This window comes from Vulpes vulpes, chromosome 1 (genome assembly GCF_048418805.1).
Source record: "Vulpes vulpes isolate BD-2025 chromosome 1, VulVul3, whole genome shotgun sequence".
NCBI lineage: Eukaryota > Metazoa > Chordata > Mammalia > Carnivora > Canidae > Vulpes > Vulpes vulpes.
The window spans coordinates 164,610,017-164,623,645 of record NC_132780.1 but is presented as its reverse complement, the minus strand read 5'-3'; the positions used below and the strand labels follow the sequence as shown (position 1 = coordinate 164,623,645).

The 13,629-nt window shown below is 38.4% G+C and overlaps 1 protein-coding gene across 1 annotated transcript in view; it reads right to left on the bottom strand.

The window, feature by feature from the left end:
* CD109 (CD109 molecule) overlaps nucleotides 1-13,629 on the bottom strand; it is a 127,797-nt gene that overhangs the window by 48,475 nt on the left and 65,693 nt on the right. The window contains exons 11-15 of the mRNA XM_026007374.2: nucleotides 12,105-12,329; nucleotides 10,446-10,547; nucleotides 10,297-10,359; nucleotides 9,519-9,695; nucleotides 6,567-6,719 (exon numbers count right to left, since the gene is read on the bottom strand). Coding sequence (XP_025863159.2) covers nucleotides 6,567-6,719; nucleotides 9,519-9,695; nucleotides 10,297-10,359; nucleotides 10,446-10,547; nucleotides 12,105-12,329 — 720 coding nt within the window. The remainder of the gene's footprint in view (nucleotides 1-6,566; nucleotides 6,720-9,518; nucleotides 9,696-10,296; nucleotides 10,360-10,445; nucleotides 10,548-12,104; nucleotides 12,330-13,629) is intronic.

The window sequence follows — 13,629 nt, the reverse complement described above, 5'->3', positions numbered from 1 at the left end:
CATATAGCCCACAGCTTATCTAATTTGAAAATGACACAAATGGAGGAATAAATAATATTTGTATGTGCATGCCTTGTGCATGATTCAATCAGCTAAAAATACATTTCTTTTTTTAACTTATCTTTACTCTGTTCAGAATCAAGAGTTCCTAAGAAGTGTATGCTTGAGGGGTGCCTGGGTGGTTCAGTCAGTTAAGCGCTCAACTCTTGGTTTCAGTTCAGGTTCATGATCTCATGGTCCTGGGACCAAGCCCTGTACCAGGCTCCACACTCAGTGGGGAGTCAGCTTGTGGATTCTCTCTTTCCCTCTCTTTCTGCCCCATCCCCCTACACACTCTCTCTCAAATAAATAAATAAGAGCACCTAGGCAGTTCAGTCAGTTAAGTGTCTGCCTTCGGCTCAGGTCATGATCTCAGAGTCCTAAGGATCAAGCCCTGGGTTGGGTTTCCTGCTCAGTGGGGAGTCGGCTTCTCCCTTACCCTCCCACCCCTCCCCCTGCTTGTGCATGCTCGCTCTTGCTCTCGCTCTCTGTCTCTGATAAATAAATTAAATCTTTTTTAAAATAAATAAATTAGGGCAGCCCAGGTGGTTCAGCAGTTTAGCGCCACCTTCAGCCCAGGGCTTGATCCTGGAGACCCGGGATCAAGTACCATGTCAGGCTCCCTGCATGGAGCCTGCTTCTCCCTCTGCCTGTGTCGCTGCCTCTCTCTCTCTCTCTCTATCTCTGTGTGTGTGTGTGTGTGTGTGTGTGTGTCTCATGAATAAATAAATAAAATCTTTTTAAAAATTAAATTAAATTAAATTAAATTAGTTAATTAAATAGTAAAAAAAAAAGGGGGGGGGGGTATGCTTGAGTTTTGCCCAAGAAGAACTTAAATGTCACCAGTTGACTAAACCAACACATAGGGATTAGCATTGAAAACAACCCACACTTTTGACAGATAAATGGGTTAAATCAGAAGGTTAATATAAGTTCTGTACAATATCAGTTAGAGTTTTAAAAATAACAAAAAGAAGTAATTCACAAAAAAGAAATGCAAATGATTAATAAGCATAAAAAATATTTAACCTCATTGACAAAGTAACACAAATCACATCAATGAGATAGCTTTTTCAATACTGAGATATTTGCATTATCACATTAGCAATGCTATTTTTTTTTAAGAACAGCACTCATTGCTAGCAAGGGAGAGTAAAATAGGCTAAAAGAGAGAGTAGACAGCTCCTTTAAAAGCTAAACATATGGGATCCCTGGGTGGCGCAGCGGTTTGGCGCCTGCCTTTGGCCCAGGGCGCGATCCTGGAGACCGGGGATCGAATCCCACATCGGGCTCCCGGTGCATGGAGCCTGCTTCTCCCTCTGCCTGTGTCTCTACCTCTCTCTCTCTCTCTGTGACTATCATAAATAAATAAAAATTAAAAAAAAAAATAAAAAACTCGTACCTTTAAAAAAATAAATAAATAAATAAAAGCTAAACATAGACTAGCATATATATTCCATTCCCATGTATATAATGAAAATAACAGGGACTTAAAGAGATACATGCATGCTGTGCATCATCACTGTAGCATTAGCCACAATAGCCAAAAGACAGAAACAACTTAAACACCCTTCAACAGAAGAATGGATACACAAAATGAGGTAGATAAATACAATTGTATATTATGCAGCCATAAAAAGAAATAAAGTTCAGACACATCTACAACATGGATGAACCCTGAAAACCTTAAGCTAAGCGAAAGAAGGCAGAAAGAGAAAGACAAATTTTATATAATTTCACTTACATGAAATATCTAGACTAGGCAAATTCATAAAGACAGAAGTAGATTAGAGGTTTCTGGAGGGATGGGTTATCATTTCATGGTTACAGAGTCTCTAGAGTGATGAAAAGGTTTTGGAAACAGTGATGATGGCTGTACAACATTATGAAAGTAATTAATGACACTGAATTGTCTTTTTTTAAATGGTTAAAATGGCAAATTTTATGTTATATATATTTCACTACAATAAAAAAGTTAAGATATTATACCCTTTTTGGTAACTATTCCAATGCATCTCCCTGATTTACATTAGCATTAACCAGACAAATTAAAACAAAGGTGGGAATTAAAATGATGAAAGATTCTAAGTATAAGTTTAAAAAAAATACCTTGTTTAAAATTAAACACCCGCATCCACTGTTTCTGCCATGCTAACGACCACCATTGCTACCTCCATGGCAAGCAAACATGGTGCTTGAAAAAAGAAGGAAACAACAGAAGGAGAAAACAGGAAATGTCATAACATCCCAACAGGCTGGCAAATATAGTCAACCCAACTATAGGCAACAGAGCCAGAGCCAGACATAATGGAGAGAAAAAGTGTTGGACTCATGACTCAAACTCTGCTACAGGACACAAATACATGCAAGATCACCTGCTGACACTCCAGTGTGAATCAATAGAATTACCTAGGAAGAAGCATCTATCTTGAAAAGAAATTCTCCTCTTCCTCAGTGGCTCAATAAAAAGGCATTGCCAAAAGGGCAGCAAAGGCTGGTGTCTGAAAATAATTTCTGGAAGATCTAGCACACTTAAATTTTCCCAAGGTGCTCAAGAATCTCTCAGCACCACTCACAAATTTAACAAGAACAAAAGAAACCAAAATAGTCTATCACTACAGGCTCCTAACTCCCTCCCCCAGAGCCAACTCTGGAGAAACGATGAAAGCCAAGGAGGAAACTCAGATGAGTGGGATGAGAAAACTTGGGAAGAGTGAAGGATATCTTGAACTGGTGTGTTGGGAGGAAGCTGGTGACAGAAAGTGCCAGAGGCAGACAATCTAGGGAAAAAGTTTTTAAAGTCTGCTCTTGCTTCTTTCCAAGGGGTAGCCTCAGGAAAATCATTCCCTGCATTTTCACCGCCCTTATTAACTGCTGCAGCAGCAGTCTACACTGCCTGTACAAGTGTCAGGAAGATAATACCAGGTCAGCACCTCTACCCTTCTGGTGTGAGAAACTAAGGAAAACCTTTGGATAGACTCACAGCCCCAAGCATTCACTCTTCCTCTTGTCCTCCAAACCCTAATGGTTGCTGAATCATAATCTCAAGAGACTGCCTCTTCTTGGGGATGCTTTTCCCTAAGAGCTTAAAAGTGAAACACTACATAAAAGCTAGCAGTACACAGGGAGGAGCAAGAATAGTTCCCTGGTCCCTGGAGCTTGACCACTACCTCTCTTTAAATTCACAAGATTTACACAGATTGGAATAGGGTGTTCAACCTTTGTCAACAGACATTATCAGAACAGCTGCCAAATCAACTACATCCAAAGAGTATGACTTCCACAAAGACATCCAAGTAGACTATACATAACATATGAAGAAAAATATTGAAAAAGCCAGCTCAATAATTAAAATAAACATGGTAAATATACATAAGGAGATAAGGAAAAATATTAACTATATAAAACAAAAACAAAAGATAAGAACCAAATGAAAATAATAAATATTAAAAATATAATAGCTGACATAAAGAACTCTATATAAATAATCAAAGTAGGATAGATACAACTGACAAATGATCAGTGAGCAAACACCTGAGGAGCATTCTCAAAGAAAAACAGAAAAGACAAAGAGACAGACAACATTAAACAAAAAGCTAGGAGATATGAATAAAGGAAGTAGACGTGCCAATCTCTGAATAACAAGAGTCTCAGAAGAAGAGAAAAATTTAAATGGCAAAGAGGAAATATATGAAGAAATTACAGATGTAAATTTTCAGAATTAAAAAATGAAGGAAGAGAGATGCCTGGGTGGCTCAGCAGTTAAGCATCTGCCTTCGGCTCAGCACGTGATCCTAGAGTCCCAGGATCAAGTGCCACATCAGGCTCCCTACATGGAGCCTGCTTCTCCCTCTGCCTATGTCTCTGCCTCTCTCTCTCTCTGTGTCTCTCATGGATAAATAAAATCTTTTTTAAAAAATGAAGGAAGAACATAGATCAAAAGGGCAATCAATAATGACACAGAATTACAATCCTGTATGATAGCAACATGGTCTGGCCGGGGTTGGAGAAAAAGGTGGTAACAGGTAAAAGACAAAAGGGATGTGCAAGAAAATGAGAGCATACTAAAATGCTCATCTTGTTAGATGAAGATACAAATATTGATAGCCGTGAGAAATCAACAAGGATAAATAAATAGGAGTATGGTTTGTGAGTTAAGGGCATCTGTCATAGAAACAAAAGCAGAATGTATGACTTCTAAACCAGAAGAGCAAAATTTTATCTAACCCATGGAAAGAAGAAAAATAAAAAGAAGGGGAAAAAAGAAAGTAATCACATTTAAAAATATCAAATAAAGTAGAAATAAGCCTTAATTAGAACAAGAATTACCGAACTTGTAAATGGGTTAAATAAGCTTATTAAAAGTTATGGACTACCGGACATTAAAAAACAAAAGCAAGGGGAGACTGGGTGGCTCAGTGGTATAAGCATTTGCCTTCAGCTCAGGTCATTATCTCAAGGTCCTGGGATAAAGCCCCACATCGGGTTTCCTTCTGGTGGGGATCCTGCTTCTACCTCCCCCCAGCTTGTGCACCCTCTCTCTGTCTCAAACAAATAAACAAAAACCTAAAAAAAAAGCAAAATATAGCAAGATAAACTTAAAGGAAAAACATACAAAACTTTGAAAATAAAAAGGTAGAAAAATACATCAGCAAAGTATGAGCTAAAAGAAAGCTGGGATAGCAATCTTAATATAGGACAAAATTTAATGTAAATATATTAAAAGATAAAATATGAGCACTAGACAGGGGTGTGTGTGTACATAACTACAGAAACAAAAATGAAATAATATTTTTAAGAATTTAGAGACTGATAAAGTGAGAGATATTACTAAATTCAGTCAAATCAAATGCAAAATGCTATAGACTTTTTAGAATTATGTAAATTTTTAAAAAGTCAAGAGAAAAAATGACCAATTAGTTTTAAAGGAGTTTTTTTAAAAGGGGATTGAGAAAAAATTAGCTTTATAGGCTGAAAATTACATATAATTTTTCTCAAGTGAAGTAATTTACAACAAGATGACCAAATTAGCCTAATTTGGTCTACATCTTTCTTTGGTCTACATCTACGTTTACATCTTTCTTCCTATATGTTGTTAATCACTGTACTTAATTAATTGACATAGGTTATACAATCTAGATTTCAACTGCCAATGGCACACAAGGATATATCAAGAATTTACAAATAAAAATGAAATGATTAACAAATAGGGGATTAGTTTATGTAACAGTAGATGTTCATATATTTCCTGGTTTATATGTTTTCTGCAATTTCAGTCCCTTAATATACTACAAATTCCTGATTCAATAAGACTGTAATTATAAAGTATTTTTTTTAAAGATTTTATTTATTTTTTTAATTTATTTATTTATTTATGATAGTCACAGAGAGAGAGAGAGAAGCAGAGACACAGGCAGAGGGAGAAGCAGGCTCCATGCACCGGGAGCCCGACGTGGGATTCGATCCCGGGTCTCCAGGATCGCGCCCTGGGCCAAAGGCAGGCGCCAAACCACTGCGCCACCCAGGGATCCCAAAGTATTTTTTTTTAATTTTTATTTATTTATGATAGTCACAGAGAGAGAGAGAGAGGCAGAGACGCAGGCGGAGGAAGAAGCAGGCTCCATGCACCGGGAGCCCGATGTGGGATTCGATCCTGGGTCTCCAGGATCGCGCCCCGGGCCAAAGGCAGGCGCCAAACCGCTGCGCCACCCAGGGATCCCAAGACTGTAATTATATATAACCATTATGTATAACCAAAATAGAAAGTACTTCAAAATTATCTAAAGCTTTCTTTTCCAATTTCATCCAGAAATATACAAGTCAACTAGTACTGCTGACACCTAGTACTTTCTCAAGAGTCTTAAATTCAAATACAGTATGAAAATGAGGGAAAACTCTAGAGGGCATCTCTCATGTAAAAGAGCAAAAACACTTCATCACATGAAGCCTCTTTCTAACATTAACAACCAGAATGCAAATCCTTTTTATTTGGAAGCTTTACTGATAACTGACTTATACTTGAAGAGGAACTAATGAAATTTCCTTTTCTTTCAGATATTTGAAGTAATGCAATAAGGTTTCCTTTTTGCTCTCTTTTTTTAAAAGATTTTATTTATTTATTCATGAGACACAAAGAAAGAGAGGCAGAAACATAAGCAGAGGGAGAAGCTGATTCCCTGTGGGGAGCCTGAGGCGGAACTTGATCCCAAGACTCCGGGATCACAACCTGAGCCAAAGGCAGATGCTCAACCACTGAACCACCCAGGCGCCCCTCCTTCTTGCTCTTTTAATATGTATTTTTATAATGAAAAAACAGCCCAACTCACATTTTCCTTTTTTTTTTTTATAAAGATTTATTTATTTATTCATTCAGAGAGAGCGAAGAGAGAGGCAGAGACACAGGCAGAGGGAGAAGCAGGCTCCATGCAGGAAGCCCGATGTGGGACTCAATCCCGGATCTCCAGGATCACACCCCAGGCTGTAGGCGGCACTAAACCGCAGCACCACCAGGGCTGCCCCCAACTCACATTTTCCATTGTAATATCATTTGAGACATTCATCAGATTAACGCTTTTGTCAACAGCTACAATCCCAATTGTCGAGTCTGGCTGTGTCACAGAGATCCTAAGAGAGACTTTCTCTGATGGTTCAGCATGAGCTTTACTCCAAAATAGCTTTATCTAAGAGAGAGAGAAAATGGGGTTGATTTGACTTTTTTAAGAGCATTACTTACATGTCTTACCAACAGCAGTTCAATTACTCAAAATTTAGCAAAGATTCTACATTTGCCTTGTCTCAGAAATTGTTCTAAAACCATACATAAACCTTCTATAGGGAAAGAAATTAAAAAAAAAAAAACTTTATTCACGGTGTTTACAAGTCATAGAACCTCCCACAGTTCCTCCCACAGTTCACAGGCATAAATCTGATTTATCCTTCATTTCTCTGCCTTTCCTCTTCCCTTTCTCCATCTCCCAGTGCTTCAGAGAAGGCAGTAGTGTCTGGCACACCTGGGGAAGCACAGTATCCTGAAGGGGGAACAGGAAAGAGGAAGAAACCAGAGATCCTCACAGGCTAGTAACCTGAACTTTGAAGTGAGTCAAGTGAGAGCTCCCCTGGGGACTCACAGAACCACCTGGGCTGGGGGCAGGGGTATGTCTGTCCAAGGGAGGTGGTGATCAGACCAAACACTTGGTAGGCCCAATGTTCTGTGTCTCTATGGCCACCTGAACTTATCCGTCATTACATTCATCAAAGCGTGGCCCTAACCAGTGTTTCTTAAAGAGCCTCAATTGTGTCAACAGAGTGAAAGTGAATGGCTTTGTCATGAGGTCCCTTCCTATTAGGAATGTTCACTTTGTCTAGCTCTATTTCAACAGTCCACTGCCATAGTGGCTTAATCTTCCCCTCAGTTTGACTAAACCTCAGACAGACTTCCTCCTGACCAGAAGCCCCTTATTCTCCCTTTCCTTATAGCATTTACTTTAGAAAACTTGCAATGATAAATTCTTTCTCTGCCCCTTTGAAATATAAGTCTTCTTCCAGCTACTTGACAGTTTTCCAACTCAAGAACATCTTTCTCAAGGACCTGGGAGCCAATCCTTTGAAATGTAATCACCAAAAAGACAGAGTCCCTGATTGATCTTCTAGTCTCTGTGGAGGACAGGAGCCTAACTTATACGTTGCCAGTCAGCAAACAGAGGTGGGTGGCCTAATCACATTGACCAATCTCCCCTCAACATCCTCCAGTACTTTTCCATAAGCTTATCCTCTGCTTAAAACTCTCCTGCCTTTTGCTTCAGTGATGTTGCTTCAATGTCTCTCCCCCTACTGCAAGAGTCTTGTATAAAGATTTGCCAGTTTAACTTCTCTAATGAAATCTTTTTATACATATACCCCTTACACCACTGTATCTAGTTTACTTACAGTTTAAGTTTCCCCACTCATACCCAGAAGAAAGGAGAGGAGAGCAACATGTTCCAACCTTGAACTTCTCACTCTTTACTCTGCACCTCCAAGACCCAATGGCTTCAAAATCTGCTTACATGTGGATGATCACTAAATTTCCATCTCTTGAGCCTTCCACATCCTATCCATTTATTCCACAGTCATTATCGAACATCAAAAAGACTAATTTTCTCCTGCTTAAATATATCCTCTTTTCAAATTTGTAGGTTCTTTGTGAGTAATGTAATAAACATTATACAAAAAGTAAAGAAAGAGTGGTGCCTGGCTGGCTCAGTCAGTAGAACATGAAACTCTTTATCTCAGGGTTGTAAGTTCAAGCCCAATGTTGGGTGTAGAGATTACTTTAAAAAAAAAAAGGTAGAGAAAGATATATCTTTGCAACTATACCTGAAACTGTATTTATCTTTCATATCTAAGAAATTTCTTGGAATTATGCTATTTATACACTCTGCTTCTTCAAAGCCAATGACCTCTTATGCTGTAACGTTTTTAAAACTTGGTCTCACTTTCAAAGATGTACATCTCCATATTTAAGCCTGATTCCTACTTTAAAACTCATCTTTGTCAGGAGATTAATGGAATCACTAGAAGTCAAATTTTGTGCTCTAAAAATAACAGAATGTACCACTGTCTTTGAAAAGATTCTTCATAAAATGAAAAATAGAGGTTTGTATTCTATTTTAACAAAGTTAGTTAACCATTGTCAACAAAAGCCATGGATGACTACTTCAACCTCTCAGAATTTTAACAAATTAAGCCGACAGAAATGCTATCAGAGGAATTGTACTCTGCAAATCAATACTTTTAAATAATGATTATTTTGCTTAAAATAAACTGAAAAGGCAGCAGCTTTCATTGAGAACAATGGCTCATTTTATAACATGTGAGATGATTCAATTCCACCTGGCACTCTTATAGCCAGGTTACTTTACAAAGCTGGTGTTCAAGGGGGTTTCCTATACAAGCTATACATCTTAAACTATAAAAATCCCTGGTGCTTCTGGAGACCAAAGTCTACACAAATCTTCACATGCAAGGTAGCCAGGCTTACTGTAAATCTGTCCTGGGTTAGTTTGCAGGCTGGTGAAATGGATAAACCAGATCTGGGCTCTACTTCCACCCATCTCTACTGATGGCTGCACTCCCTCCCATGCCCTTCATTTCACTCTCATGCCAATATCAGCACCACACAAATTCTATAATTGCCGCTGGAATTCCATGCCAGAGCAATACTGACTCCACCATTTGGGAGATCCTGAAACAACCTCATGGAATTGAGTTAAAGTCTTAAAGCCAAGAATCATAACTTACAAGTAAGACCCACATTGCCCAATAATTCCACATGTGAAAATACCTATGTAGTAATAATATGAAGAGGTTTAACCATATTCTGGAAATGAATATAAATTTCTAACCAGTTTTGTTTAGTGATACTTCTCTAAAGAAATATTACATTTCTCAGACCTCATTAATATGAAGTTTTCTTCTGACATCATTACCTTAAATCTTACCTTATTTTTAAAAACAAGCTGAACAGGAATTTTAAGAACATCATTTATAATTTCCCCATCATCTTCAATATAATACACAATAATACAGGCTTTTGGAGCCCAAGAATTTTCTGGTGTTAAAGAGAAGATTGTTGAATTTTGCTTGCCTACAGCCACCAACTGTCCCCTGGATACTACCTGAAAAGAAGAGTAGAAGACTCTACTTTCATTTATGCCAAAGCTAGTAAGAATCCCAACTACGGCTACAATCATCATAATTTCAACTATACACACATATTGTTGACTTAAACCAACTTCAAAGCCTTTTTGAATGCAAGAAAACCTCCCTGTCCAACACAGAGAGTATAAGCCAGGAAACAGAAAAGGTTAAGATAAAGAAATACTGATTGAGACAACAGTAGCTTCACAGTCATGAATCTATTTTTTGAGAGGAAGGAATACAGAGCACCACTGGAGAGTCAGATTAGCAAAATTTAAGCTATGGGCAGCAATTTTTATTTTTTTGGTTTTTCTTATACTTTATAATTTTCTATAATAAACTGAGATGGATTATCTCACAGAAATTTAAATTTTAAACATAATGCAAGATTTAATTATCCATCTTAGGTTGGAAATGCAAATGTAACTGAAGGAAGAAAAAAAATTGATTGCAATATAAAAAGGGCAGCCTAAAGGATTTAAGAGTGAATTTTTAAAATTAGTGAGTTTAGATATAAGGTAGATATCATTTGAAATGATCCCATAGAAGATAATAAATTTAGATTCTATAAGGGATTACCATATAGCTTAACTCCTTCAATTGCTTGTTGCCACTAACCACCAACTCAAAAGGTGATCCCACCTAGAAAAAAAAATCTTAATTAATAAACACATATTAATTGCAAAAGAGTACATTATATTGTAATCATAAGTTATTGTAAGCATTACCTTTATATTTTCATCTCTTGTCTTTAGCTGGATGTATGTTTTACTGGGAGACTTAAACATACCATGAACTGCCATGCTACTCACACTACTAAGAAAAAAGGCCTATAACAAAAAAAAAGGGAGCAAATAAATTTTCATCTTCAGTAACACTCTGAGAAAGGATACTATCTGTTGAATAATTTCTGAAAGGCAAATTCACTTTCACTTTTTTCTTGCAGAAAAAATGTGCTCCTGAGACATTGGATTTTCACTGTATAGCTTATATTATATAAAGAAAGTGACAGCTTTAAAACACAGAAGAGGGTCTGTATCACCATAATCTAAGAAGAAAAAGCATAGTCCTTATTTCATAAATGAAAGTATAGTATCAGGAAACACCACAAGAAGAGAGAACAAAATGAGAAAGGACTCCTTTCCTTCTCTCCACAACATAGAGTTCATTTACAACCAACCTATGTATCTACCAATAGTCAGAGTAAACCTCAAAGGACCAAACCTGTTGGAGGGCTAAGTAATGAAAAGAAAGGTAGCAGGAATGGCTGGGGTGTCTCAGATGAGCCACTCTGGGAAAGAACCCAGCAAAGGAGTATAGGTTTTAAAGAATATTTTCCTTAACAAGGCAGGAAACAACAAATGTTGGAGAGGATGCGGAGAAAAGGGAACCCTCTTACACTGTTGCTGGGAATGTGAACTGGTGCAGCCACTCTGGAAAACTGTGTGGAGGTTCCTCAAAGAGTTAAAAATAGACCTGCCCTACGACCCAGCAATTGCACTGTTGGGGATTTACCCCAAAGATTCAGATGCAATGAAACGTCGGGACACCTGCACCCCGATGTTTCTATCAGCAATGGCCACAATAGCCAAACTGTGGAAGGAGCCTCGGTGTCCATCAAAAGATGAATGGATAAAGAAGATGTGGTTTATGTATACAATGGAATATTACTCAGCAATTAGAAACGACAAATACCCACCATTTGCTTCAACGTGGATGGAACTGGAGGGTATTATGCTGAGTGAAATAAGTCAATCGGAGAAGGACAAACAGTGTATGTTCTCATTCATTTGGGGAATATGAATAATAGTGAAAGGGAATATAAAGGAAGGGAAAAGAAATGTTGGGAAATTCAGGAAGGGAGACAGAACATAAAGACTCCTAACTCGGGGAAACGAACTAGGAGTGGTGGAAGGGGAGGAGGGCGGGTGTTGGAGGGGAATGGGTGACGGGCACTGAGGTAGACACTTGACGGGATGAGCACTGGGTGTTTTTCTGTATGTTGGTAAATTGAACACCAATAAAAATTAATTTAAAAAAATATATAAATAAAGAATATTTTCCTCTTTCATTTCAGCTTCTACAAAATACACCTTCAAATGATTGAAAACCAACCTAGACTGGGAATCTCAGGAGCTTCTTCACATCTTCAGAATACTACACTTCAGTGTGCTCTCCAAAATGAATTTACAAGGAAGCATTTGGTCTACCCATCAGCCACTGTTACTAAGTTACTTTTAACACTTTCCTCCATTTTTTAAAATATAAACACGTGTCTACTTCTTACGTCCTGTGCATTCTGACCTCTATCAGGATTAGTGCCTACCCCGAGATTACAATTTTAATAATGTTGTTGCGATAACATAATGATAAGAAACAGATGGTACCTTCAACTGTAGCTCACTGGAATCGTCCAGGATTGGGAATTCAATCTTAAAGATTCCATTTTGGGGAAGAGTATAATTTATGACCTGGACAGATTCTATTTCCTGCTTTCTACTGTCCCATCTGCTCCAGTACTCGGAAGAATTTTTCTGTGTCACTGTTATAACTACATTATTTCTTCTCTCTTCAAAAGTCAGTCGATTGCCATCAGCACGGGTTACCTTCACCTAATTGTCAGAATACAACATTTTAAAAACAGGTAACAAGAAGAGCAAAGGATTTAAGTTCAGATGAATCCAGTTCCCATCTGTGCTATTTCCATTAAACTGAACTCTGAAAAACTATTGGTATTACCCTGACTTCCAGATGAATCAGTCTCACACTAGGATTCTGACACCACTGACCATTTGCTTCTTGATATTATATGGCTTCTCTTGCTCCTATGGCTCCATAATCACCTTTTTTATTCCAAAGCCCTCATTCTGCATCCTCATAGTATCCTTTTTAGGTTCCCCCTTCCTCTCCCTAAATGTGGGAATTTGTCAAGGCCAAATTATCAGTTATCTGGGCTTCTCTTTTTCTCAAAGGTCTCAGCACTCCTACTAGTTTCCTCACCTTGCTCTGGAGCTCATACTCAACACCCAATTTCTGTTTGCAGGAAACTTCTACTTATGTATCCTTCTCAAACCAAATTCAGTACATTTATAACTGAGCAACCATCTCACCTCTCCCATTTTTGCTAACAGCACAATTCTGCCAGACTTCTCATCTCTCAGTTTCCCTTCCCTCTTCCCACCTCTCAAATCCAATACACACCAAGTCTTGTATTTCTCTCTTGCATCCTCTCCACTTGAATGTCCACCCCCTCAAGGTTCCTCGCCACCTCATGCCTGAGCCGCAGCCATCTTCCTGCACATACCCCGAATCCATCTCCCTGGAATGCTGCTTTCACCATACCCCTCCCACATTCATAAGGCTCCTAGGCTTTTCACTGCTTAAAGTACAAAGTTCAAAACCATGCATATACCATTTAGGATCCTCTAGACTCTGCACACTTTGCCTTCGGTTTACTCTTTCACCACTACCAGACAAATCTCCTGCTACAATTGGACTGATCCAGGAAATGCACCTGAATTTGACAAGCAGGGCTCTTGCCTTGTGTCTCAGCTCATCTTGCTCCCCATCTCCCACCCCCACAGCAAACACTTAAAACCCACTGATCTTGGCACCTGTGTGGCTCAATTGGTTAAGCATCTGACTCTTGGTTTCAGCTCAAGTCATGATCTCAGAGTCACAGGATTGAGAACCGAGTCAGGCTCACACTCATTGTGGAGTCTGCTTGGGATTCTTTATTCCTTTCTCTCCCTCCACTCTGCTCTCTCTCTCTCTCTCTCTCTCTCTCTCTCAAATAAATGAATAAAATCTTTGAAAAAATAAAATAAAATATCCTACTGATCTTTTAACAAATAGCTTAAATCTTCCACTTCCATAAAGCAACCTTTAATGACCCTCTCATCACTATTCCAA